Below are 26,647 nucleotides of genomic sequence, written 5' to 3'. Positions count from 1 at the left end.
TACCCTGTCACAAATGTCTAGGGACTTCTGTGGCATCATCCTCTGAAATTTCCAAACTACCCCCAATTAGTTACTCAAAATCAGAAACTTCCTCCAGCATGATGGCCAAGAGATGTAGGAGTTTAGTACCACAGAGTCCAGCGTCTATGAGTATAGTTTAATTCTTTGCATTTTTGCATAAGTCTGAAGATCCCATCTTCCAAAGGACACAAACTGGTTGGAGCTGGTCCAGTGGACAGCTATGAAAATGGTGAATAATCTTCATCATAATACAGATAAGGACAGATTTAGAGAGGATTATTTTATAACAGGTCACCTATGTGTGAAGGTCAAGTAAGCACCCATTCTCTAAAGCCATGTGAGATACCTATGTATCTTTATAAAATACTAGGGTCAAAGTAGCAGAAATCACACATAGATTTGAGCCATAGACAATTATTCATATTTGGGAACAGGCATGCATGTTTGTGCGTAAAGTATTGACAAGAAATAATTGGTGACAGCAATCCTTTATTACGCTTCTAGATGACTCGACATGGTTTTTTTTCCAATTTTATGGAAGGAGTATGCTGCAATTGGATATGACCTGCGGGAGCAATTTTTAAAAATTTTTATTTACGCTGCTCATATACCATTGGGTCATAATTGCATTTGTGTCAGTTGAATAATTAATTATATGCCAGTTTGAATTGTTGTGTTTCAAGTTTTCAGACACTCCCAATGCAGGCACTATTGCTGAAACACAGCTCATGTTGAGTCATCTAGAACCGTAAAGATTGCCGGCACCAATTATTTCTAGTCTTTGCTTTCTCCTCTGTGTTGCTGTGCTTGGTGCTTTCTATGGAGACTTGTTCTTCTGGGTGCTGTTTTGTGTGTAAAGTACATGCATATACATCAAACACAGCAAAGGCGACAAAGAAGTTGAAGCTAGACAATGTTCAAGATATGCAAGAAGTTTATTAAAACCTCCAATGACTTGACACAAGTCGTGTTTCGGCCACAATGGCCTGCTTCAGGAGTCGTCTGTTGGAAGCACTTGGTTGAGAAATATCGTTTGTTGTATAAGGTGTATTATTACCCGTTGTTATATTTGAAAAGCTATCGTGTTCAGAAACATCCAACAGATGTGGAAATTTAAGCCTATTCTAAAAAATTTAGGCATGCGTTAGAGAATACGCCTAGGTATATTTTTTTCCCATGCAGATTTTAAGGTGCCATATATAGAATCTAGCCTCTAGCGTATAGCCAGTTATATTGTGTGATATAATCAGCTATCCACCGATATTCAGCATATTGCCGGCTAAGTTTGGCAGCCAAATTAAGCCGCCAAAATAGCTGGAATATCTTTGGCTGGTTTAAACTTAACTGGCCAATGCTCAGTATCGGCTTGGCTGGTTAAATTTAAACCAGCCAAAATTCACCCGGATATTCATTGCCAGTCACTGGAAATGTTCCGGCATTGAATATCTGGACTCAGAGCTGAAAGTGAGAGGCAGCCCGGCTACCTCCCATGGTCTGAATATCGGCACCTATAACGTCATTAGACAGCTTGCTTCGTGCATAAATAGAAGGGGGATACGCATGTGTAACTTACAGAATACTGGAATTTGTGTGCTAAGGTGCCTCATTTACGCATGTGCATTTATGCCTGCTATTGATATGGCATAAGTGGGCACCCCTAAATGTTGGTGTGTAAAGTCTGATTTACACTAGTATTCTATAATGAAATCTGGGTGCCCAGATGCCATTATAGAATTAGCATTTAGCATGCTGCATCTTGGCGCCCTTCATAGAATTGCCCCCATAATGTATGAGGATTACCATGTGCACTGCTACAATGCTCCTGATACCACCAATATTTATGTGCAGAAGAACATTGCAACACATGCACAAGCAACTCTGAGAGCCCATGTAATCTGTAATATATGCACGGAAGTGGGAGACACACCAATGCCCTACCCATGCTCTTTCCCCTGTGAACACCCCCTTGAATTTACGTGCTAAGGCAGTTATGCACATAAGTTATAAGACAGCATTGAGCGTGCATCAATCACTAGTATTCTATAAATTCCACATGCTGTAGGCGCCTAATGTTAGGAGATGTACCATAGAACGAGCAAGGAAGAGTACAAAGTTATTAATGGTCTACAAAATTCATTGTTAGTAACAACTCAGTAATGATGCATTCCTCTTGGTTCCTCTCAGCATTACAGCTGTGCATTCTTCAGCCTTCCAAGATCTCTCCCGAGGTGAGCCCAAATGTCCAGTAATTGGCACTAGTGTGCAGTCATGTGTAACACTCTTTTCTTGAGGGTCCTGAAGTTGAGGGAAAGGCAACGCAGAAAGAGAAGCCAAAAGCTAAATAGACAAATTTATGGAGGAGAAGACATTAATTTCAGTATCTCCATGGACAGAGAATGGTGATTGCCATGTTATTCCACTTGAATGTGTGGAAATAAGGGTCAACAACCCAATTGCAGATGATGCCTTTTTATTGGACTAATTTCACGGACTGTATCTTTGACTAGATTTTATCCTCTCTTCATCTGATCAGTGAAGAAACAATGCAGTTACTCATTGCATTTAAATAGTACAAACTTATCTAGGGTTTAGGTTGTCTGCATATGTTAATACAGTTCATTGAAAGACAGTCGGGGGGGGGGGGCGGAGTTGACAGAGTTGATGAGAAAGTATCACTTTAAATTCAAAGACTCTATGGAGTCCATTTACTAAGCGGCGTTAAAAAGTGGCCTGTAGAAGCACCAGTGCAGGGCTTTCCCATGTGCTGAGGTCACTTTGAATGGGCAGTATTGGCATAGTCGTACAGCAGCCGCTAGTGCAGTTTTGTAAACAGGGGCCTAGATATATACAAGAGAGGAAGAAGGAAGAGGAAAGGTTACAATATATGAAGAGAGTGTAACAACTCTAGTTCACTTTGGTGGTTATTTTAGAAGCTCTATCCTTGTTTTCAAAGTCTGAAAACTGTGCCATTTAAACATCCATATTGTATGGACATCCAAATTCCAATTTTTCAAAGGCAGGATATGGACGTCCAACACTGCAGTACATCCATATAGCAAGGGGGCATGGTCTGGGCATTTCTTGGGTGGGACTAGGGAGGGACTAAGGAATGGATATCCAACGCCGATCACAGAAGAGGAAGGGACGTCCATGTCTGAAAAGATGGATGTCCGTATTTAGAACTGGTACTTGTCGCATCCAGGTTACAGAAAGGTCCTCTGATCAAGCAGTTGTACAGTGGAAGGATTAAGGCACAACACTTCCTTAATCTCTCAGTGGTTACTGTCTCCCTCCCTCTCCCCTGAATGTGAAATGAGCAAGGTATACCAGGTTCTATAACAGCTTCAGGTATTATGGACATGCTTAACAGAGCACTATATAGATCTGAGGAGTAGTGTAATGGTTAGTGTAGTGGACTGTGAACCAAGAAACCTATGTTCAAAGCTTATGTCAACACTTATTTTTTTTTAACTGTGAAATTCAACTCTTTCTTTTTGTACCTGAATATATAAGATACCTGCAAACCTAAAGGCTAATGGAGTACATTCAAGTAGAGTAAGTATTTTTCTGTTCCTGGAGGGCTCACAATTAAAAAAAAAAAAATCACAAACAGCTGTACTGGGATTTGAACCTGGGCCCCTGAATCTTAACCCACTACCTTAACCATGAATACCCATGTTGCTGTTTTATAAAATTAATGTTCCTGTGCTATCACACAGAGGTCCATGTTCCTTGTTTTCTTCGTTCATAATTTGAACATTTCAGTTTGTAAGTTGGATGTTCATGCAGGGCATTTCCAGCACATGGATATCCATGTCACATGCATTTTAGAACAGGCTGGTCTAAAATACATGCGAGATGGATGTCCATTTATGATGTTCTGACTTGAATGTCCGTATTCTGAGTTGGATTTCCTTTCTAAAATGCCCCTCTTTGAGCCACTGGTAAAAACGGCCATATAAAGAAAAACGTAGTTTAGAAAAAGCATTAGTCTTGAGGTCTGAAAAGGTAAAGAGAAATGAAATGCTTTTAGCAGAGATTTAAATTTATTGAAAGAAGTTTACTACATACATAGAGAAGCATGAGTAGCAGTAGGGTCATGTGATATGAGCTTGTATAACTTGCAGTGTGTTGTTTTGCATTGATTTGTATCAGTTTCTTCTATTTGAGATTCCTTTTTCAGTTTACTCTTTATATATGTTTTTATTTCAGGTTAGGTGGTTGGTGGAATTTGTGTGTGGGGGTGGGGGAGGGAAATATTTATTTTACTGCGTCATCCTCCAGAAATATGGTTGAACATCTTTAATAATATTTTGTAGGTTTTCTAGTTCTGGATTATATGTAACTATAATTGATAAATGTTCCATGATTTTCCTTTCTTTGTATTACAGTAGGTTTTCCCTAGGTGTTTTGAGTGAGGATGCAGTTTTCTTGGAGATGATTCTGAGATGGTAGCCCTTTTATTTAAATAATTCTATTAAAGCTATAAGGTTTTTATTTCTGTCTTGTGGGTGAAAGCAACTGCATTGGTATACTCTGTATGTGCAAGGTGGAAATTGGAGCGATACAAGATAGTTGCGTCTGTCAGCTGGTTCCCTGTACATTGATATTTGTAAAGTGACCATTGCAGATTGAGACTAGTCATTTTCTATGGAACAAGCCATTTTGAGTTTGATTGTGGGATGCTTTGAAAGAGTTGTGTATATGATTAAGATTATCTTCTCATTCAGTCCAAATTATGAAGATATCATATAGCACATATAACATTATACTCTGATTGTGTTTCTCGATACCTTAAAGAGGTGATTTAAGAGTATCAGCCAGTAAGATCTTTGCAGTCAGAGAAGTTATTGGCAAATGTAAAATGCAATCTGTAACATATGCCAACATTTAGAATTCTGCTTTTTCGAGAGCAGGTCCACAGATTTGGAACAAACTACCAGGTTATTTGAGATTGTGCAGCAGTAGGGTTCAATTTGGTAAATTACTGAAGACCTATTTGTTTAAACATGCTTGGAGTTAATGCCTTTATTTTCGTTTGAGTAATATATTACTTTTTCTAATAATGTGTTTGTTATTAACTTTTATTGTGTATGTTGAATTGTGACCTGCCTAGTTGTAGGCATAATAAAAATGTTTTAAATACATAAATATATAAAATGTTTGTTGTAGTAACTATTTAAGAATGCCTCCTTCAATTCTTACCTGAAAAGATTTCTATATTGTGATGCTATCCTTGTGCCCATATACCGGTTTCCATATCTGTAAATAGATGTCATTATTTAAGCTGAAATCATTGTGGGTTGGGATGAATGCAGTTAGTTTTGCAACAGTCTAGGCAGTGGATTCATGTTATGGAGACGTTGTCTTTTGAAGTTTGCAACATGCTGCTATGTCATCTGCATGGGGCATGTTGCTATACAATGATTCCATATCCACTGTGATAAGAAGCGTGTCGGGCAGTAGATGCTTGATGTTCTTTAACTTGTTTCAAAAATCTGTAGTATCCTGTTAGAAGCTATGGGGGCTGATATTTTGACCACAGGAGGAAGAACAGCTAATTCCTGTGGTCAGTGCTAAACTTGGATATTCAATGCAAGGCTATTTCTGGTGACTGGCGTTCAGTGGCGTTCCTGGCCTGGATGGCACCTGGGCCAGAGCGCCGATGCGCCCCCCCCAGGTGCAGCGCACCCCCCCCACTAAATTACACCTTCCCCCCCCTCAGGCGAAATGACACCCCCCCCGGGTGCACGCCGCTGGGGGGGGGGGTGCCGCGATGCGCGCCTGCTCCGAGTTCGCTAAACTTCGCTTCACTGCAGCTCCCTCTGCCCCGGAACAGGAAGTAACCTGTTCCGGGGCAGAGGGAGCTGCAGCGAACGAGCGACGAAGTTTAGCAAACTCGGAGCAGGCGCGCACCGTGGCACCCCCCAGCGGCGTGCACCCGGGTGGACCACCCCCACCACCCCCCCTTGGTACATCACTGCCGACGTTGACTAATCAGCTTATTTTTAGCAGTTTGAAGATAACCAGATAAGTAGATATGCAGACTGAGGCCCCGATGCACAAAACTTAACAGGCCAGCAACATGCATTTTTGACTGGTTCCAGCTGGTCTACCAAGCATGGTCTTCAGCAAGAAATGCACAAAAGGGTTCTGCGGGCTCGTTTCCATTCGAGGTAACAGCCAACAAGAGTCGTATGCAAAATTATTTAAATGAGCTGATTAGTATGTAGATGTGCATTCCGACCGATGCACAGCCATTCCCGAGTGATGCTCAGAATGCTGCCCCAACATTTTATGAGCAAATTTTAACGGGAGGTAAGGAGCAGTCATAGTGCTAGGCTGGTTAAAGAAATGGCCCAATTCTGACTTCCGTTAAACAAAACCCCAACATTTTGACAATAATAAGCAGGTACTGTGGTTCACTGCTGCGTTATCCTCCCTGTGCGTGCCCTGCAGCTGCAGCTCTGTCTCCTTCCCTAGCTGCTGCTGACATCTTTAGCTGAGCTCTGGCTGCATGGAGGCTCTAGTGGAGGTTCATGACTCCTCTTGTCCTCTTCAGGACTGCTGGCCAGTAGAAAAAGCTGTAGATTCTTGTCTAACCCCACGATCTCAGTCTGTGGTCACTGGAGATATCACGACTTGTGCTACCTCTTGCATGCTCTGTTTTGCCTCATCTCTGTAGTGTGCTCCCTCCCTCCCTCCTGAGAACCAGGGAAAGCTGCATGTGCCAGCCAAGTCTCCAATCCAATATGTATAGGTACCCCCAAGTACCATCACTTTAGCGTGCCTCCCTCATCTCCACTGCATGGCAACTTTGTCATCCCTACCCTTACCAACTATGCTTGACACTTTTGTTTCAAGATTGGCTAGTGCTCACCAACTACAAGACAAAGAGGAGGAATATGTTTCAAGCTTCTCTCTGGAGTATAGTCCCACCAACCTGTAATAAGTTTTGAAAAAAAAAACCTACACACGGCTTTCATACACCCAGCTTGTATGCGTGTATGAAAGCTGTGAAACGCTGTAGAGGCATTCTGGGCATGCGCATAGCAGCCACACTTAATGACTGACTGTCCTACGCATGCGCTGGCTTGAGCTGCTCTCTGAAAGTCAGAGCAGCTCATTTGCATGCGATTCCCTTTGGGAATCACTTAGTATTTTCAACTTGGTAACTTTTACTGAGGATCTCAAGGCACATGTTTGTTTCCAGGGACTTCTGTGCATCAGGGCCTTAGCCAGTTACTTTCAAACTTGCCAAAGATATTACATGTATTCAAGCAGTCAAATATAGCTGCTAAAGTGGGGCTGAAAAATTGGTGGATAGCCGATTATATTGGCCGATGTATCTGGCTAGCCGCTAACCGGTGTTATTCAGCAGAAGATAGCCAGGATATCAGGATCTATTCCATTAGTCCAGATATTTTCTCTGTGACTGTGCCAATACCAGATATAATCAATCTGCCAGGATGCTCAGGTTTATATATCTTATGACACATGTAAAACGTCGCAATAGAGAGATGAACATAAGAACGTAAGAGTAGCCATACTGGGTCAGATCAATGGTCCATCTAGCCCAGTATCCTATTTCCAATAGTGGCTATGCAGGTCACAAGTACCTGGCAGAAACCCAAATCATGTCAACATTCCATGCTACAAACCCCAGGGCAAGCAGTTACACAATGAATATTCATGACAGAGATTTGCATGCAGTGGAGGCAGTGCATGCAAATATCTCTCATGAATATTCATTGTGGATATCCAAAAGACCTGACTGTTTGGGGTGCCTCCAGGACCAGGTTTGAGAACCACTGACATGGTCTATACCCATCTTCTAAGTATTTCTCATAATCACTACAACCTCTCCTTTTTCTGCTGATTTGATGGTGATGTTACTATTGATCTGTAGATTTTTAATTGCAGCTCTTTCCATCCAGAACAATTGTGTAAGAGTTTCTTCTTTTTATTGGAGATCTGTGCTTTTATCCTATGCCAAAAGTTTATCTATATAGGTATCTATTTATGATTATGTCCAGCTAGAGGGGTAAAGTAGGTGTGGACTGGAGGAGTAGCCTAGTGGGTAGTACAGTCAGGCTTGCAACCTGGGTTCAATTCCCACTACAGCTCCTTGTGACCTTGAGCAAGTTACTTAACCCTCCATTGCCCCAGGTGCAAAATCTTTGATTGTGAGCCTTCTGGAGACAGAGAAAGTAGCTGCACATAATATGTACAGCACTGCATACATCTAGTAGCGCTAAAGGAATGATTAGCATTAGTAGTGATCTGTAATCCACTGCATTAAAAGTTTCCTCTCTTTTGTGAAATGAATCTTTAAACCCAGTTTCTGAAGAATTCCTCCAGGTCAGAATAGAGCTAAATTTTATACAGTTTGAAGGAACGGCAGAATGTCACCTCTAAACACTGAGAAAATATCTCTCAAAAGAAGATCACTTTCATGAACAAACTTACAATGTCACTGCTTAAGAAAAATGTCAGAGGCACATGGGAATGGGAACACTTCAAAATTAGAATAGTGAACCGTTTTGAGACTGACAAAGACTCAATAAAGACATTGGCTTTCTCACCTATTCCCCACCTTGTTTCACTGAGCTATACCAACAAAAAGACAACCTAAGACCTAGGTGAGTTTGTACTATTTAAACTCAAGGTAAATGCATTATTTCTTCACTGACCTGGAGTTGCACCCTCTTTTGTTAATGTTAAGAGAAAATTGAAGGTCTGCTTTTGAAAAACCTTTTAAATGTTAGTAATATTGTTTTGTAATTAAGTAAATGTATGAAAGGGAAAACTAATTGATTGTTATTTTATTCTATAACACACTTCAGGCTGTTTTGGTGTGGTGTGTCATAAAATTGAGTAAGGTAACTTTTGAAGCTTCTCAAAGATATATTTCAGTGCAGGAGTAGCCTAATGGTTAGTGCAGTGGGCTGAGAAGCTAGGGAGCTGGGTTAAATCCCCTTGTGAGATAGGGCAAGTCACCAATAATCCTATATTGCCCAGGCACAAAAACTTAGATTGTGAGCCTACTAGAGACAGAGGAAGTACCTGCATATAATAAATGCCAACTACTTTGGTTATATCACTGAAAGGCAGTATATCAAATCCACTACCCTTTATATTAAAGTAGTCCAATTTTATTTATTGAAAAAGTTTATGGTAAAAACATATCACCTGCAACTTGTCCACTGACTGTATTTCCACAATAATGGCCATGGGAAAGAGGAAGAGTTTGCAATGTGTTGACTTAACTGTTTTTGGAAGTTGAGGTGCAGGTGGGAGCTGGACACCGATCCAGCTGGCTATAGTAATTTTGCCTGTTTTTATCAAAAGACCTATGTGTAGAAGCTGGTAGCCACTTCCAATGCAGAAGCACCTCTCCTACAAGAAAGTGTAATGAGGAAGGGACCAAGGATCTCACAGGACTCAGGTGCAGCACGTGATGTCTCACACATGATCTGCTGGGTTTCTGTGCTGAGACTATGACAGACAGTATCTAGTACATAGCCAAAGGAAGCCATAGTAGATGATACTGTGGTTTGAATTGGATTAAAATTAATATTTGTGATTCAGGAATAACAGCAAGAGCAGGAAAAGTTGCACTGGATAATTCTGATGTGCAAGTGTGACTTATTCCATGATGCGCTAAACACTTCATAAGCCCTTCTCCCTTCTTTGTGCTTTGAGCAGACTATCAAAGGAACACCTCTCCTCACCTTACTGCGTGATCCATACATCCTCGTTGCTGCAGGTGAGCTTATCCCGTTTGATTTATGGTCATTGTTGGGTTTAGCTTAAGGTGAGTGAGATCTAGAAAATTAAAGGGAATTTAGGATAAAACAAGAGAGAGACTGTTAGAGCACTGGAGGGCACCAAGAGGGAGAGCATTTGTGGCCAACAGAGGAGAATGCAGTCTCCACAACCCTATACGGCTAATAAATCAGTAATGATGGCTGTCCCATGCCATGACACACTGTTTGGTGAGAGACTCATTTAGATATTGTAGCTATAGCTGGCAGGAGCAAAGTCAAGCTTACATAAGAATTGATAGCATCTACATATGTAGAGAAACATTATTTGAAAGACGTTGTTCAGGTATCACAGGAACAACTTTGTCAATGTATAAGAGTCTGCTCTATAACTAAGGGACAACACTAACGTTTGCTGTGATCTGACAGAGGGTGAATTACTGGGACAAAACTGAGGACTGAGGATTATCAGAACTGTGGCCAACCCCACACCATGCATGGTACATTTGATGTAAGAATTCAAATAATGATGTTATCCATCCGTCTCTAAATAATTTTCATTTATCTTGAAGGGAGCATCTGCTTTGCAAATATGGGAGTAGCTATGCTAGAACCCACGCTACCCATCTGGATGATGGAAACCATGTGTTCGCCAAACTGGCAGCTGGGTATGTCCTATGTTACTCTCCATCACTGAAGAGCAGTGGAATCATAAAATATTGAGATGAGGATGATGTTGATTATCCAGAGGAATGAAGGAACTGAAGTGGTGGTATATGGTATAGTATGGTATCCATATCTATGTCAAGGAGCCCCTTGTAGGTGAGACTCTGCAGGCAGGTCACCTGCATAAAAAGATGAAGGGAAGGGAGGAGCCCATATGAGTACCTAGCTGAGATAGTGCATGAGAAGCCCCGTATGGAATGAGATGCATTAATTCATGTGTCTTGCATGAGAGACTAATAACACATGTCCAGGAGAAGTCTTATCTGAAACCTTGTTATGTAGATGTCTTTCAGCAAATCCCCCACCCACCCAATACAAGTATCTGTGTGACAAACCCAAGCAAAGTCATTTTGTGGAACATCTTATGTCAAAGATCCAAAATGGTAGATTCTCTTTCACTGGCCTCTAGCTCCAAAAGGAACATCTGATGCTAAATAAAGACCAGTTTAGGGAAATGGAAAGAGGAATATTTGTTAATTAGTCACTGACTTTTAAATCTGATAAGAAAAGGACATTTTCTGCCTCCTGAATAAACAAACTGAATTTGATTAAGAGTAACGGTTAGTGGAGGACCGGAGGTGCTTGTAGAGCAGACACCGAAGAGTAGCCTGGGAGCAGCAATCAGCAGTTAAATCCGATAATGTAGCAGGATCAATACACATAATGCCCTAAGTGGGCCCTGACTGTTGTCCCAATAAGCTCATTCTTGTACGTGAATAATGCTGTTCTTTTGCTGAGGTTACAGCATGTCCATTAGTAATGGTCCATGGAAAGGGATTGTGTGTGTGTTTATAAATATATTTCATGTGCATGTTGTATATGTGTAAATTGAGGGGGCAATTTTCAAAGGAAAAAAAATCCTCTTTTGAAAATTCCCTCCCTTCTCTGTAGGAAAAGAGGGCAGAGAGTTTGTTCAATTTTATTTTGAAATCTCCATACATTGTTTAGCCCATATACTTTGCACAATGTATGGTTTAAAAAATCCCACTCAGCATCGCAGCCTATTGGATTTTCAAAGGCAGAACCCTGTGGGGAGTTTTCCTTTAGAAATCAGCTTGCATGTTGGTGGGTATAAAGTATCCACTGACCTGTAAGCAGCATGTGCACTCTGAAAATTACCCTTTGAGTGTACCTTACTGGGCAATTTTAAACCCTGCATAGGGTTTCCCTTTGAAAATTTCTGAGCCAGGGGCAGCTGAACTCCTTTTTGATTGGAGAGGGACAAACAAATCAAACTCCATCCCTACCTCCAAGCTCTCTAGCTGCTGATACTGTATTAGGAAAATGATAGGTGGAGCCATGGCTGCAGTAGCCTACCCCATTCCTCTGCCTATGGTGCCAGTCATGGGAACAAGGTATCATCATTCTCAGCATGCACATTTGGTATCTGCTTTGAAATAAGTGTAAATATATCTGCCAAAAGTCCTGCATCTCCCAATCTCACCAGTCCTTTTCCAAGTTTATTTTCTATTTGATATAATATTTACCATCTTGGCACTTTACATTTTCCCCCACAAGGTAAATGTATAAACATGAAAAGAATATATTCCTTCTTCTTTACAAATCCATCACTGATCTTTATTCACAGCTGTTCAAGCATACATTCTACACTCAGGACATATAGAGAGAGCTCTTACTCCCCTACAGAGGCCTATAGACCTCTTGGTCCAGGTTCCTCCTGCTAAGTGCCCAGCTGTCAGGTTGCTGAGAACAATTTCCTGGTTTCTAGCAACATTTATGTAATCCTAAGGATCAAGCATCCTAGCCTCTGCTGGATGCTTCCTACAGGACCTTTTTAGTTATACCTGCTTCATTTCACCGTGCCTACCCGAGGGCTAAGGGACACCAGAATACGTAGGCCCTAGGTTCAAGTCCTATCAGAATTTTTTTCATTCTTACATCAGATTGTATTTCAGTTTATGTGTTTAGTTATGTTTGTTTTGTATATATACTTCGATTATAGTGTACGTACATGTTTCATAAGTGCACATTTATATGGTGGTGATGTGCATGTTTATACAAATATCGGGATGTATATGATTTGCACACTTGTATGGAACTGTGCATGTATTTATAAATTAGGTGAAACAGGTGGGAATGTGCACACCTACTTTCCCTGGGACTATTTTATCAAAGTCATCGGCCCACGTATGTCTTATTTTTGTGATATTGTGCAGTGTTTTATATTGACTGTTGATATTGTTTGATTATGTATGTTATATTGTGTAATCTGCCTTGTCCTTAAGGAGGAATATAAATAAACCATAAAATAGACCCAACCTATGGGCCCTGTTATACAATTACCCTCATTGGGTAATCATATAAAGGTTTATCCATGTGTAAAGCTTGTTTTACATGCAGAAAAAAACCTTTAAAAATTTACACAGTTGTTTATGTGTATATTTAAAAAAAAATTAGATGGCACATAATTATTGGTGTTCGTGGGAGCATAGTTCGAGCAGAATTGTGACTTACGCACATTTTATAAAGTATGTGGGTACATATGTACAATCCAAACCAGATGTAGGGGTGGACCAAGGAGTCACTTGCAGACAGATGGATCATATACAAATCTTTATTGGGCACCACTCAAACATCAGACCTGACAGGGGGCCGTGTTTCGACAGGAAGCACCCATCTGCCTCAGGGTTCACGCTCTGAAACAGGAAAGTTAATTATGAGTCGGTGCACTCTAATTGTAAAAAGACGCCACAGAACTAGAGTGCTTGCAGTACTGGCATTTTGCAATTTTCATCATACAGCTGAATCCCAAGCCAGAGGCAGGGTCACAATCTCAGGAGGTGTCTGATCTGAGGTTCTCTATCCATCATTTCCAGGCATAGGCTTTCTGCCAGCAAGTATCTCCTACCTCATTGGCACCAACCTATTTGGAGTTCTGGCTTCCAAAATAGGCAGGTAAGTGTATCTGAGTGCCCCTCCCCCCCCCCCCCCCCCCCCCCCCCACCACCGTTACCAATGTGCACAAAAGAATAACAGCAGGAGAAGCATCTTTCCTAGGTGTGGGAAGAGAGGTCTTCCCAACAATTTATTGTTAGGAATCATTTCTGACTCTGAAAATGAAAGTCTTTAGGCCTGTGCATTTCCTGCAAGATCTTTTAGCCCAGGGCAGTCTTCAGTTTCTTCTCTAATACCATTCACCAATTGGAAGTAAACAAACTTTTATTTGGGGCTGTGGATTAGTTGCATTAACTAATGTGATTAACACATTAATTTTCTGTATCATTAAAATGTTTAATCATACCAGGGCAACCCAGTAAGCGTGGCAGGGGACACTGGCCTCTAGGGTGCACCAAAAGCTGCCGCAAGCCATGATGCCCGGGTTACACTGGGCTACTTTTTCCCTCCTTTCCCCACCTCCCATGGGCCCAGCATCCCATCTCACGCTGTACCTTCGACCTCCCCACCCCTGGCGGTCCAGCATTTCTCTCTCTCCCTTCCATCCTTCCCCTCCAGCCATTTTCTACACTTGCCTGAGTCATGGGCAGTGTCTGCAATACAGGCAGGCTTCCTCTGCTGCCTCAGAGAGCCTTCCTGCAGCTGCATCCCGCCTTCTGTGATGCAACTTCCTGCTTCCATGAGGGTGAAACAGTGCTGCAGGAAGGCTTTCAGGGCCAGTGGAGAAAGCCTGCTTGCTTTCTAGATGCTGCTCATGATTGTGATGAGACACTAACTCTTTACAGTTCAAAGGTTTTACACCTGATCATGAATGAGAAAGCCAGCGTCTCTATTGAATCCTTTTTTTTCAGTCTCAAATGTGTTTGACCATTCTAATGTTGACAGTTTTCTATTACTGTGTGCCCCCTCAAGTTTGTTTTAAGCAGCATTATTGATCTACCTTTGAGAAATATTCAACTACCAAGTAGAGTTGTGCAGGCAAAAAAAAAAAAATGTTTTGTTTAGTTTCCTATGTCATTTACATTTTTTTGTTTTTGTTTTATAAATTTCTGTTTCAAGGCTTTTTTGTCTACTGCTGCTGCCCCACACAAACAAACAGCTTGTGACAAACCACCCCAATCCCGCTAATCACAACTGGAAACCCGATGACCACTCATACCTCAGACCCCCTCCCCCATCATCATCCCCCCCCCAAGGCACTAAAATTAGGCAATGTATCATACCCCCACCAAAATCCCCACCCAAAGAAGCAGCTGACACCCCCCCCCCCCCCCAACACACACACACCCCTCCCAGCACTTACTGAGAACATCAGAGGTATTGTGTTGGGGAAGAAACAATCCCCTTTCAATTCTCAGCCCTATTACACCATGACCTAGAGTGGAATACCAGGAGTTTGAATCTTGAAGCAGGTGGCTAAGAAATACAGCTTAAAGACGCATATTTTGGAATATTTGGAGCAGGTGAAGGCACCTCAAAAAGTATAATAGTAACAGTGAATTTCAGACAAGGATTCAAGATTGTAATACCAAGAATTCAACAAGGAAAAACATTTTTTTTAAACAAGGATTCCAGAATACTTTCCCCAGAACTTAAAGTGTTAGGAACATGCACAAGAAAAGTCTCTGAAGTTCTATATAGAGCAGTTCCAGGAGGGAGACTGTAGGAAAGACCTGAATTTCTGACAGCCTCATTCTGATGTATTCTGGGACCTGTAGCACTGATTTCAATGAGTAAAATCAGGAGCTACAAATCACACACAGTTTTGGGATACAAGTGAACTGGTCAAAAAATTTCCCTCCAGGAACTGGGCAACTTGGCAGCTCTACTGATCAAATACAGCCGAGTCCTTCCATCAACTTTTTTATTTGGGTGACTACAGGGGCTCATTTTCGAAAGAGAAAAATGTCTAAAAAGTGGCATAAAGCAGCATTTGGATGTTTTTCTCACAAAAAAAAAGTCCAAATCAGTATTGTTGAAACCTATGTTTAGATGTTTTCTATGAAGTCTGTCAGAAGTGTGTTCAAATCACAAAGGGGCTTGTCGGAGGCATTTCAAAGGAAGGATTAGGATGTGCAAATTTTGTCATGGAGTGGAGTAAGAATTCCACGAGCCCTGATGAAGTTTGCAAAACTTTGGCCATTGTTGGCTGTGGAAAAGAATGACATGAAGAATTGATGCTTCTTTAAAAGCTAAGTAAACTCTGATTTAAATCTTGCTCGCATAGATATACAACTTTTGTGGGAAGTTTTTGAGCTAATGATGACTGTGTGAACTCCCACATATTGCGAGGGGATTAGTTCATTTTGATATATGTCAAAATATTTAAGTGTGCACTAGAGATCATCATGTCCTGCTGAAGAAGCTCTCTCTCCCCCCATCACTTACCCTCATGTGTCCCTAATGGGCAAAAATGATTCTCAGTAACCTTTGGTCCAACAGCTCCATAACCCATAATAGCACTCTCTATGCACCATTAGGACCTGGGGTACAGGAAAGTAAGAGTGGTGAGGTGAGGAGAAATCCAGAGGCATATAGGGAGCTGGTAACCTGCACTGGGGGTCTGGTATAATGTGGGAGAGCAGTGCTGCGTATGCCCTGTAGCACTATAGAAATGATAAGTAGTAGTAGTAGAGCAGAGTTATCAGCTGAGATAGGACTTTCTCAGGCAGAGGGAACAGGCTCTAGAACAAAATCACAGGACTAAAACTTGATGAAACATTACTGGGTTTTGTGGTGTTTCAGACTAAAAATGACTCAACACGAAATAGGGAATTTAACAGTGTTTCCCCTGCTGTTTTAGTACAACAGCACAGTAAGCACACCTTACTCCTTTGAACCTGTCATCTTCCATCCTACATATGTGTCCAAACTATTGTCATTTATAAATAGCCAACACCAGCCCAACCTAATCTGTCTTTTCCATTTTCAAGACACAGAGCATAGATGTCTGCTCGATGCTGTCCTTACTTCCCAACTACTGGAGTTGCCGTCAAAGCCCACGCCAGCCTATCAAGATCTTTCTGCCAGTTTTGGGACACAGAGCATAGAAGTGTGCCTGACACTGTGTTTACTTCCCAACTACTGGAGTTACTGTTGAAGCTCACTCCAGCCCATGCTTTTGTCTTTTTGCCATTGTCAAGTTGTTTACAGTACCTCGCTGCTGACAGCTCACTGGAAGTTTCTGAACACCCACACTTTTATGTGGATAACACAAAAGTTGTCGTAATGTATATGTGGTAATAAGGGTGATTGAATGCTTAATGTACTGCTGCTGTTGCAGGTCTGACATTTCATGTGTTTGCTCCTTTACTACAGGTGGCTCTGCTCCATGATCGGAATGACCATGGTGGGAATCAGCCTAATATGTGTAAGTATAGCAAAACCCCAAATAGACATGACTGTGGATGTACACAGATAAGCAACAGTAATAAAGAGACAGGCTACAGAAAAGCAGAAAGAGAGATGGAGAGGCACATGGGTCAGACAACGGGGAAGAGAGATTATATACGATTTGAGATTTGTACATGTAGAAAGCCAGCTGTACAAACCTTGCCACCATACTCACATACAAAAAGGACACAGGGAGCAAACCTAAGTATATTTTTTAAGGTTTGAACATTTTTTTTAATTATTGTGAAAAGAAACATTTACTCAAACAACAAGCTTAACATTAATACTTAATCCCATTGTCTAATCACAATATATGCTATTGAGAAAGGAAATCTTGTTTCTTATAACCTCCCCTCTCCCCCTACTCGTCCTTCCTCCAGAGGTTCCCTCCCCTACCCCTGCTGGATCCTCAGTGCTCCCAGGGACACTCACATCTTATTCAAAAGAGAACCTATGTATACTTTTATCTATATATAATCAGTGCTTTTTTGTAGAAAAAAAGGTGCTGGTACTCATTATGGGTGGGGTTACCACATATGGCTCCACCCCTATGATAGCCACATCCACATTAGCCACACCCTTTATACCAGCCATGGCGCATATAAACAGACATCATTGAAAATATTATACTAGTATAGGAGAAAAAAAAAACTTGATTTTTTTTTCATTATAAATAATTTCCGTAAGCTGTTACAGCTCCAGAATATCCAGTGCAAAATAAGACAGCAGATGTAAATTCTCAAATTGGACCTATTCCAAACACTAAAATGAAATTAAAATGATTTTTTTCTACCTTTGTTGTCTGGTGACTTTGTTTTTCTATCCATATTGGTCCCAGTCTCTGATTCTGCTGCTCTCTATCTGCTCTCTTAACTCTGTTTCTAGGGCTTCCTTTCTATTTATTTCTTTACTTTCCACCTTTCTTCTTCATTTCTTGCCCTGCATCCATAAGTAAAAGCTGGGTCCTCCTCCGTGGAATTGACTGGAGGAGGTATAATGTGGATCCAACTTTTGCCTATTTTCTCCATCCATGTGTAGTTTTTCTCCTCTCTTCCCTTTCCCTCATCTCCATCCATGTGCATTTTCTTTTTTCTTTCCTCTCCTCCATCCATGTCCAGCACTTCTCCTCTCTCCTCCCCTCCATCCATGTCCAGCATTTCTCCTCTCTCTTCCCTCCCCTGTATCCATATAAAGCAATAATTCTTTCTCCCCTATCCTCCATCCAAGTCCAGCATTTCTCCTCTCTCCCCGCCAACTCCTCCATCCATCCATGTCCAGCAATTCTCCTCTATCTCCTGCTCTCCTCTCCATCCATTTCCAGCATTTCTCCTCTCTCCCCTGCCCTCCCCTCCCATCCATGTGCATCTCCTTCCTGTCTTTGCTCCCCTCCATCCATGTCCAGCATGTCTCCTCTCTCCCCTTCCCTCCCCTCCCATGTCCAGCGATTCTCCTCTATCCCTCGTCCTCCCCTGCCATCCATGTCCAGTGATTCTCCTCTCTCCTCTTCCCTCCCCTCTCATCCATGTCCAATTCTTTTCTCTCCCCTGCCCTCTCCTTTCATCCATGTCCAGTGAATCTCTCTTCACTGACCTCCCCTCACATCCATGTCCAGTATGTCTCCTCTCTCCCCTGCCCTCCCCTCCCATCCATGTCCAGCATGTCTCCTCTCTCCCCTGCCCTCCCCTCCCATCCATGACCAGCATGTCTCCTCTCTCCCCTGCCCTCCCCTCCCATCCATGTCCAGCGATTCTCCCCTGCCCTCCCCTCCCTTCCATGTCCAGCGATTCTCCTCTCTCCCCTGCCCTCCCCTCCCATCCATGTCCAGCATATCTGCTCTCCCCTCCATGTCCAGCAATTCTCCTCTCTCCCCTGCTCTCCCCTCCTATCCATGTCCAGCAATTCTCTCTTTCCTGCCCTCCCCTCCTATCCATGTCCAGCGATTCTCCTCTCTCCCCTTCCCTCCCCTCCTATCCATGTCCAGCGATTCTCTATTCCCTGCCTTCCTCTCCCATCCATGTCCAGCAATTCTCCTCTCTCCCCTGCCTTCCCATCCCATTCAATCCATGTCCAGAATGATTCTCCTCTCTTCCCTGTCCTCCCCTCCCATCCATGTCCAGCGATTCTCCTCTCCTCTCTCCCCTCCACTCCATGTCCAGTGATTCCCCTCCATGTCCAGCGATTCCCCTCCCCTCCATGTCCAGCGATTCTCTTTTGCCCCCTATCCTCCCCCTCATTTCCATGTCCACTGACTCGCCCCAGCCTCCACCTGGGAGGAGCGTAAATTTAGGAACATAACCTTTATAGAATAAGGCCCTATTTCCAAGTTTACCTCATTTATTGTATTTGTTCATATTTCATCATTTTACTCGTTATATTGCTAACAAAATTGTAAATTTTATGTTAAACTGGGTCTACTGTACACCGCTTTAGATGAATCTGTTCATAAAGGTGGTTGGTTGGTTGGTTGGTTGGTTAATTAATTAAGAAGGAAAGAGTCTGATAATGTTAAGGCCAATAAAGAAAATAAAGCCAAAATGAAACTGTCTATGGAATGTCATCAGAAAAAGCCCTGGGACAGGCTGATTTATTGAAGATACATGGAGCTGGATGAATGGGCAGAGGGAAACAGAAGTTGGCTTTGAAGAGCTAAAATCTCTCCCTTTTCTCTCTCTAGGTTCCCCTTGCTCGGGATATTTATGGACTCATTGCCCCAAATGCTGGCCTTGGCTTTGCTATAGGTAAGTTCCATGGGCAACAGATAAAGCTGGAAGGTTTTGCTGATGCCTGGGGAAACTTTACTCAAGTCTGCAGATGATGGCAGCACCCAAACCAGAATGCTGTTCTTCATTGGGTTAACAAGGTCTAACATGATAGTACACATTAAATCTATACTGGATAGTGCCGAATCAGTTTAAATTATTTAAAATTATTGAAATGGTACCTCTCCCAGTATCTTTCTGGTCAACTCTTATGATCTGCATTGAACCAATAAGTGTAATTTCAATTCATTTCCAATGCCCATAAAATCTATTACTTGGGCACCCTTTTGTATCTGTCAGCTTTGACTATTCCATATACACCTTCCCTTTGACCCCCACCAACTTGTGCTTCCAAACCCTAATAAGGCCCACCTTAAAACCACTAGGCATTCAGCCTTACACTTCATATTTCCCAAGCTCTGGAATGATATCCCTGCTCATATATGCAATTAAATTTAAGATGCATTTTTGCCACCTTGCCTTTGGGGTCTTGGAGATGGGAGCTACTTGATTGGTTGGATGACCTGTGACACTATGAGCAATTAGTATGTTTGATCTTGGTTGATTGTTCATCTTTCCTGTTTAATACGCTGGGGTTCTTGTCTTTTAAATTTTATATTAATGATTGTACACTGCTTAGATCCACTTGATTGATATAGAGGGCATTTTTGATATGACATCTAAATCCGACTTTGGATGTTTCGCAAAAAACGTCCAAAATCTGAATAGCAAAGAAGGTCATTTTCAAAGAAGAAAAACGTCTATCTTTTTTTTTTTTCCCAAAAAAATACTGTTTTGAACAAGGTTATGTGATTTGGATGTTTTGTTTTTTGGTTCATTTTTAAACAAAAAACATCCAAGTACAAAACCCACAAAATCAAGACATTGGGATGTAGGAGGAGTCAGCAGTTTTAGTAGACTGGTCCCCCTGACATCCCAGGAAAGCAATAGGGCACCCTAGGGGGCACTGCAGTGGACTTCATAAAATGCACCCAGGTACACATCTCACCATTGCTCCCTTATCTTGTCTGCTGAGCCCCCCCCCCCCAAAAAAAAACCCACCCGAAACCCACTACCCCCAACTGTACACCGTGAAGGGGCACCTATATGTGGGTACAGTGGGTACTACTCCAGGGACCTGCATGCTGTTCTAATGGACCTGAGTATAACATCTGAGGCTGGCAAGTAATGTTTTAAATCACATTTTTTGGGGGTGTGAGGGAGTTAGTAACCACTGGGGGGGTAAGGGGAGGTCACCCCTGATTCCCCTCCGTGGTCATCTGGTCATTTAGGGCAACCTTTTGTGCCTTATTCGTTATAAAAACAGGTGTAGCTCAAAACGTCTTAGTTTTAGTCTTGGGTGGTTTTGTTTTGTTCCATTATGGCTGAAAAACATCTAAGTGTTAGGAACACCCAGAACTCACCCTTAACACGCCCCCTTGTGATTTGAACACACTTCTGATGGACTTCATAGAAAAATGTCTAAAAATTGGTTTTGAAAATACCAACTTGGACGTTTTTGTAGAAAAACATCCAAATACAGATTTATGCCGCTTTTTGGACGTTTTTCTCTTTTGAAAATGAGCTCCATAGTAAGTTTTAACAAACCATAATAAACAACTTTACTTAGGAACCCCTAGAGACTCAGATCCGATTCTAGTTCCTAGTACCTTTGCCAAGGCATTCTGCTGCTTACTCTCTCCTGGGAGTACAACATACAGCCCCTGGGTGCAGGAATAAACAGAGAGTTCATATTATCCCATGTCACAAGGTCCTAGAATCAAACTCATTTTACCACATGAAAAAGAAGTAAAACAAACAGCAGGGAAAGGAGGAGGTAGGCTGAGGAATTGTCTTTAAATGGAGACACTAAGGGAAGAGATTTCTTATTGCACCTACAGGAGTGTCCTCTGATGCCTCCCTGCTTCAGGTGAAGTTCTCAGTACAAACTGTGCTGAATGCATTTGGGTTCCTGCCATCAGTTTTCTTACCAACGTGTGTGTGTGTGTGTTTTGTGAACAGGGATGGTGGACTCCGCTATGATGCCCGTCATGGGTTATCTTGTAGATCTGCGCCATGCATCTGTCTATGGAAGCGTGTATGCTATTGCAGATGTGGCTTTCTGCATGGGATTTGCTATTGGTAAGAGTGCTCCCTACCTCTGCCCCACCAAGTGGTGTCTAAAGCCACATCCACAGTAGGCTGAACTCTTTTTACTGCAGGTAGAATATAACAGACAATGAGAGATCTGATAGAACTAACAAACCTATCTTTATTTATCTTATCCTGGAGTGTAAAAATAGCCTAATGGTTAAAGCAGTGGGCTCAGAAATAGAGAAGCCTGCTTCAAATCCTATTGTGTCCACAGGTATTTATTTTATGTTTTATTTTTGTTACATTTGTACCCCATGCTTTCCCACTCATGGCAGGCTCAATGCGGCTTACATGGGGCAATGGAGGGTTAAGTGACTTGCCCAGAGTCACAAGGAGCTGCCTGTGCCTGAAGTGGGAATCAAACTCAGTTCCTCAGTTCCCCTGGCCCAAAGTCTACCACCCTAACCACTAGGCCACTCCTCCACTTGTGTAATCTTGTGTAAGTCACTTAGGGCTTCTTTTACAAAGCTGAACTAGCGATTCCTGCGCGCAAATGAGAGGAAGCCCATAGGAATTGAATGGGCTTCCTCTCATTTGACACACAAAGAATCGGTAGCATGGCTTTGTAAAAGAAGCCCTCAGGGCCCTAGGTAAGTTAACCGTAGGTGTGCTAACTTTTTAGTGTGTGCTAATGCTAGAAACACCCATATATTCCTATGGGTGTCTCTAGTATTAGCGTGATAATTTTTAGCGCATGCTATAAAGTTAGCGCACCTACAGCATGGCTTAGTAACGGGACTTGAGTGATCGCATCCCGACACGAGCAGGAGAGAGAAAACTCCAGTGCCACAGCCATGCCCCCCCTTGGAGGCTAGGGAGGACCCAAAGGAGTACCTCCAGCGCTGCTCTTCTACCCAGCTGAACAGCTGCTTTTCCTCTCAGGCACGCATGCTTGGTTTTGAAACTGAGCATGCCCTGAGAGGAAGAGCAGCAGAAGGGCTACCCTGGGCCCAGTTCAGTCTCTCGACGGCCCTGTAACTGATTAGTGCGTGCTTAGAACATGAGTCCTTACTGCCTACATAATGGGTAGTGGCAGGGGCACGCCAATGATAAAATTAACACATGGCTATTAATAAGGGAAATAGGAAAATTGGCCATTTTACCTCTACAGAAAAATGGCCTTAGCATGCAGGAATGACCCACTTAAGGGTATGCTAAGTCCACTTTTTACTACAGTTTGGTAAAAGGGCCCTTTAAATTGTAAGTCCTCCGGGGGCAGGAAAATATCTACCATACATAAATGTGACTTGCCTTGAGCTACAATTGAGGCATGAGATAAATTCAAAATTCCCCTTCCTTCCCTTATAGAATTATCATTTGAATTAAATACAGAAAGATGTTATTTTTCTTTGAAACAAGTTAGAACCATGATAGATAATCCAATAGTGATGCTTCTTGCAGGCCTAAATGATATCAACACTAACAACATGTCAGAGATCTCTATGGAGAAAAGCAGTATATTTTGGTTAGAAATTTAGGTGTCTGGGATAGGGTTTTTTTTCCCCCAGTTTTACTCAGGCGATTTCAGTTATCCTATTTATTTATTACATTTGTACCCCACATTTTCCCCCCTATTTGCAGGCTCAATGTGGCTTACATAGCGCCATGGGGCGAAAGCCTCCTCTGGTGAAGAAACAAATATAAAGTGATGTTATTTTAAATGAAATAGATATGTACAGACACATTAGGGAAACATAGAGAGGGAAGTTATATAAAGTTCATTAAGTTCATAACAAATTTGGGTTTCTTTTAGTTACTGGATTCAGGTAATTAAGTTGGGTCCTTAGGATATGCCTTTTCGAACAGGTAAGTCTTTAGTGATTTCCGGAAGTTGAGAAGGAACAGAGTAGAAAGGTTCGGTGATCCTGGAACACATGTATCATGAAAAAGCAGAGACTGGCATAAGGTTTGAGTGATCCAGTAACAGTTACCATGAAAGAACAGGATCTTTGTTAGAGGGTTCAAATGTTCTATCAGGGCTGCCCTCCAAGGTCTGTGATGGATGAAGTGGAGCAGGATTCCTAGTTCCATGTGGGAAAACTGCTCATGTTTAAACCTTGGTCTGTTCTCTCTGGCATGACTAACTGAAGATTGGACGATCATTCTTGTATCTGCTTTCTTTTCCCACAGGTCCTGCCATAGGAGGTGTCATTGTGAAGGCTATTGGTTTTCCCTGGCTAATGGTTATCATTGGGGTCATAAACATTGTATATGCACCTCTCGGCATCTTTCTGCGAAGCCCCCCTGCTAAGGAAGAGAAAATGGTCAGTGGTTTCAGAAAGTTGGGCAGACACATTAGCAGTTTTAATTAGAATACTTTTGAAACTTGTGATGAGCAGAAGTCAATCAAAGAATTGATTTCAGGCTATTACTGGTTATCTTAATTATCATCTATTTTAAAATGGAAGCCCCAGCTCAAGTCTACAACAGGCAGTTTAATCATTCACCTGGAAACGAGGCTAGGATCACTGGGTTCCCTTTCTTGCGATTCATTTTTGCAGTCTCTCCATCCAAGCAGAGAGAAATTTAGGAGCTGAAAACTCCACCTATGATAGTACTCAGTGGCGTAGGAAGGGGGGGGAGGGAGGGGCGGTCCGCCCCGGGTGCACGCGCTCGGGGGGTGCCGGCCCCGCTGGTTCCCTGCTCTCTCTGCCCCAGAACAGGTTACTTCCTGTTCCGGGGGAAAGAGAGAGCAGGGAACCAGCGGGGCTGACGCAGCTCCGAGTGACGTGCACTCGGGGCGAATCGGCCCTCCCACAGGTAAGAATGCGGTCGGGGGGTGCGCCGCAGAGGGGGGGGTTCGCGCCATGCTGCACCCGGGGGGGGGGGTGCGCAGCGGCGACCCGCCCCGGGTGCCATTAGCCCTCGCTACGGCACTGATAGTACTCGATCTGCTTTACAGTGCTTACAAAATGATTGCTTTGCTGATTCTGTGATCTTAGTTCTTTTTCTTTTGTCTTTTTTCTTTTTGCCTACAGGCAGTTTTAAGTGAAGTGTGTCAGATGCAAACAAAATGTTACACCATGCAAAAAACCCCACGGGAGTTCCCACTCTCGGATGGCAGTGATGAGAGCTAGAGGGCGTAGAGTAGCTGCTGGTGATGTTGCCTTCCAATTTCTAATGGAGCCCTGTTTACAGAGCAGAAGCATTCATACCTGCAACCCTCAGAATCAGGGACCATCATGGCTTCTATTAAAAGTTATAACTACTACCACAGCACAGAATTCTACCAGTGCACAGGGTCTAGATTCCTTGCAAGTTGTATCTACATGAGCTTCCAGTACCACGCAAGCCCCTTCTTCTATGGATCCAATAAGAACCAGTATCACAGTTGGAAAATAATTCAGCTACTGCTGAAATTGTAGAAAAGGCCAGACGAATTTCCTATTTAATATAAAAAGTTTATTCACTTTTTTAGTTTACAATTTTACTGAATACCATCAATTGGGTATTCAGGAAGCATTGCTGCACTGGAAGCATATCTACACAAACAAGCAATATATAGCAAAGAAATCAGAATGCTTAAGGCAAAGGAGTCAGAATGTTTACTACTTCTTTGTTCCACTCTGTTTTTATACCATTCTTCTTTAGCATCTGACTAATTCTTTCATACAACATTCCTGTGCAAGTCTCTGAAGACCACAACGCTGTTAATCATGTGCAGAACATGCTACATCTGTTTTCCCTTATTGCTCTCCCTTCTTTTCCCCACAGACTTTCTGGAGCCGTGCCTTTGGCTGATGTTTAATGTCCGTCACATTCCTCAGGAGGTTTTAGTGTTGAAACAGCCTGTTGTAATCATGGAGCTTTCCACTCCCCATCTTTCATGCTTTTATTCAACAAATCCTCCCTTGAGGACTGGTATTCCAGGCCTCACACATCTGTTTCAGCTCCAGTCTGTTTCTCTTTACCTCCCTTCTAAATCTCCTCCCCCCTGTTTGTGGCATTCAGTTTCTGCACGCTTTTTCAATATTTTTGGCTGACATATTAAAGTTCTATTCATTCTTGATTTCAGTTACCATTGTCATTTTAAAAGCATCCTGGCACATCTTTGCAAACATGCTAATACACATGTTACACAGCATTAAACAGATTCAATTGTACTAGGGTACAAAATTTATATCTCTTGAGGTATATAATTTATAGGACAGTGAAGTGAGCTTCATCAAAGGGGAATACACTGTCATTCATTCTTACTTTTCATTAGCTGATGTGGCATTAAAAATTACACAAATTAAAAGCATATTCCAAAGTGTTAACATTCATTGAATCAGTTGTTACATATCCTTGAGTTAAAGTCTTATTGCAGCTTGTTTTATTGCCACACTTTTCTTTGGTGGCTGTGACATTTACAATCACTGTACTTCCTTCTATAGACCAATTACCTGTTACAACATTGTGCGTGTAATTGCACTTTATCAGGGGAATGTTTTCAGTTGTCATACTATTGATTAGACACCAAAATGATGTCGTCCGTAAGCAAGGCTTGCTTATAAATAGTCTCATTTGTCCAATGAAGGTTTCCATCATCCCTTACACAGGTATTATTGGGATAACGGTGCCCACCCAACTTTATCATTGTAGTCCCATATATTATAGCTGGCAAGGACAAGGATGTGGGCACATATGATACAATCAGTCAAATTCAACATCTTGGCCGCTGTAACAAGTCTATTCTCACATGTATTCATTGTCCACTCTGCTGAGATTAACAAACAACAACAGTCCAATACCATCATGTTTAGGGACATGATGTTTGTTTATTCTTTGTCCATTTCAATATTATTAGTTAGTCGAATATCTGATAAATGTATCCAAGAAGTATGACCTTCCAGACGGGCAGCGGTCTGAGTAAGGGCCGTGATAACAAAAGGCCCTACATACACAAGATCCTTCCATGTTTTATGTGTA

At 42.2% G+C, this 26,647-nt stretch overlaps 1 protein-coding gene across 2 annotated transcripts in view; it reads left to right on the top strand.

Moving 5' to 3' along the window:
* The window catches only part of SLC18A1 (solute carrier family 18 member A1), a 65,762-nt gene extending 40,426 nt beyond the window's left edge, over positions 1 to 25,336 (top strand). For both annotated transcript variants that reach the window (XM_030201969.1, XM_030201970.1), the window contains exons 8-16: positions 2,206 to 2,249; positions 9,730 to 9,790; positions 10,361 to 10,456; positions 13,352 to 13,430; positions 16,749 to 16,800; positions 19,498 to 19,561; positions 21,605 to 21,724; positions 23,867 to 24,000; positions 24,715 to 25,336. In XM_030201969.1, coding sequence (XP_030057829.1) covers positions 2,206 to 2,249; positions 9,730 to 9,790; positions 10,361 to 10,456; positions 13,352 to 13,430; positions 16,749 to 16,800; positions 19,498 to 19,561; positions 21,605 to 21,724; positions 23,867 to 24,000; positions 24,715 to 24,813 — 749 coding nt within the window. In that variant the 3' untranslated portion in view covers positions 24,814 to 25,336. The remainder of the gene's footprint in view (positions 1 to 2,205; positions 2,250 to 9,729; positions 9,791 to 10,360; positions 10,457 to 13,351; positions 13,431 to 16,748; positions 16,801 to 19,497; positions 19,562 to 21,604; positions 21,725 to 23,866; positions 24,001 to 24,714) is intronic.
* Positions 25,337 to 26,647: the final 1,311 nt, after the last annotated feature.

Source organism: Microcaecilia unicolor, chromosome 4 (assembly GCF_901765095.1).
Source record: "Microcaecilia unicolor chromosome 4, aMicUni1.1, whole genome shotgun sequence".
Classification (NCBI taxonomy): domain Eukaryota; kingdom Metazoa; phylum Chordata; class Amphibia; order Gymnophiona; family Siphonopidae; genus Microcaecilia; species Microcaecilia unicolor.
This window is presented reverse-complemented; position numbering and strand designations above follow the sequence as displayed.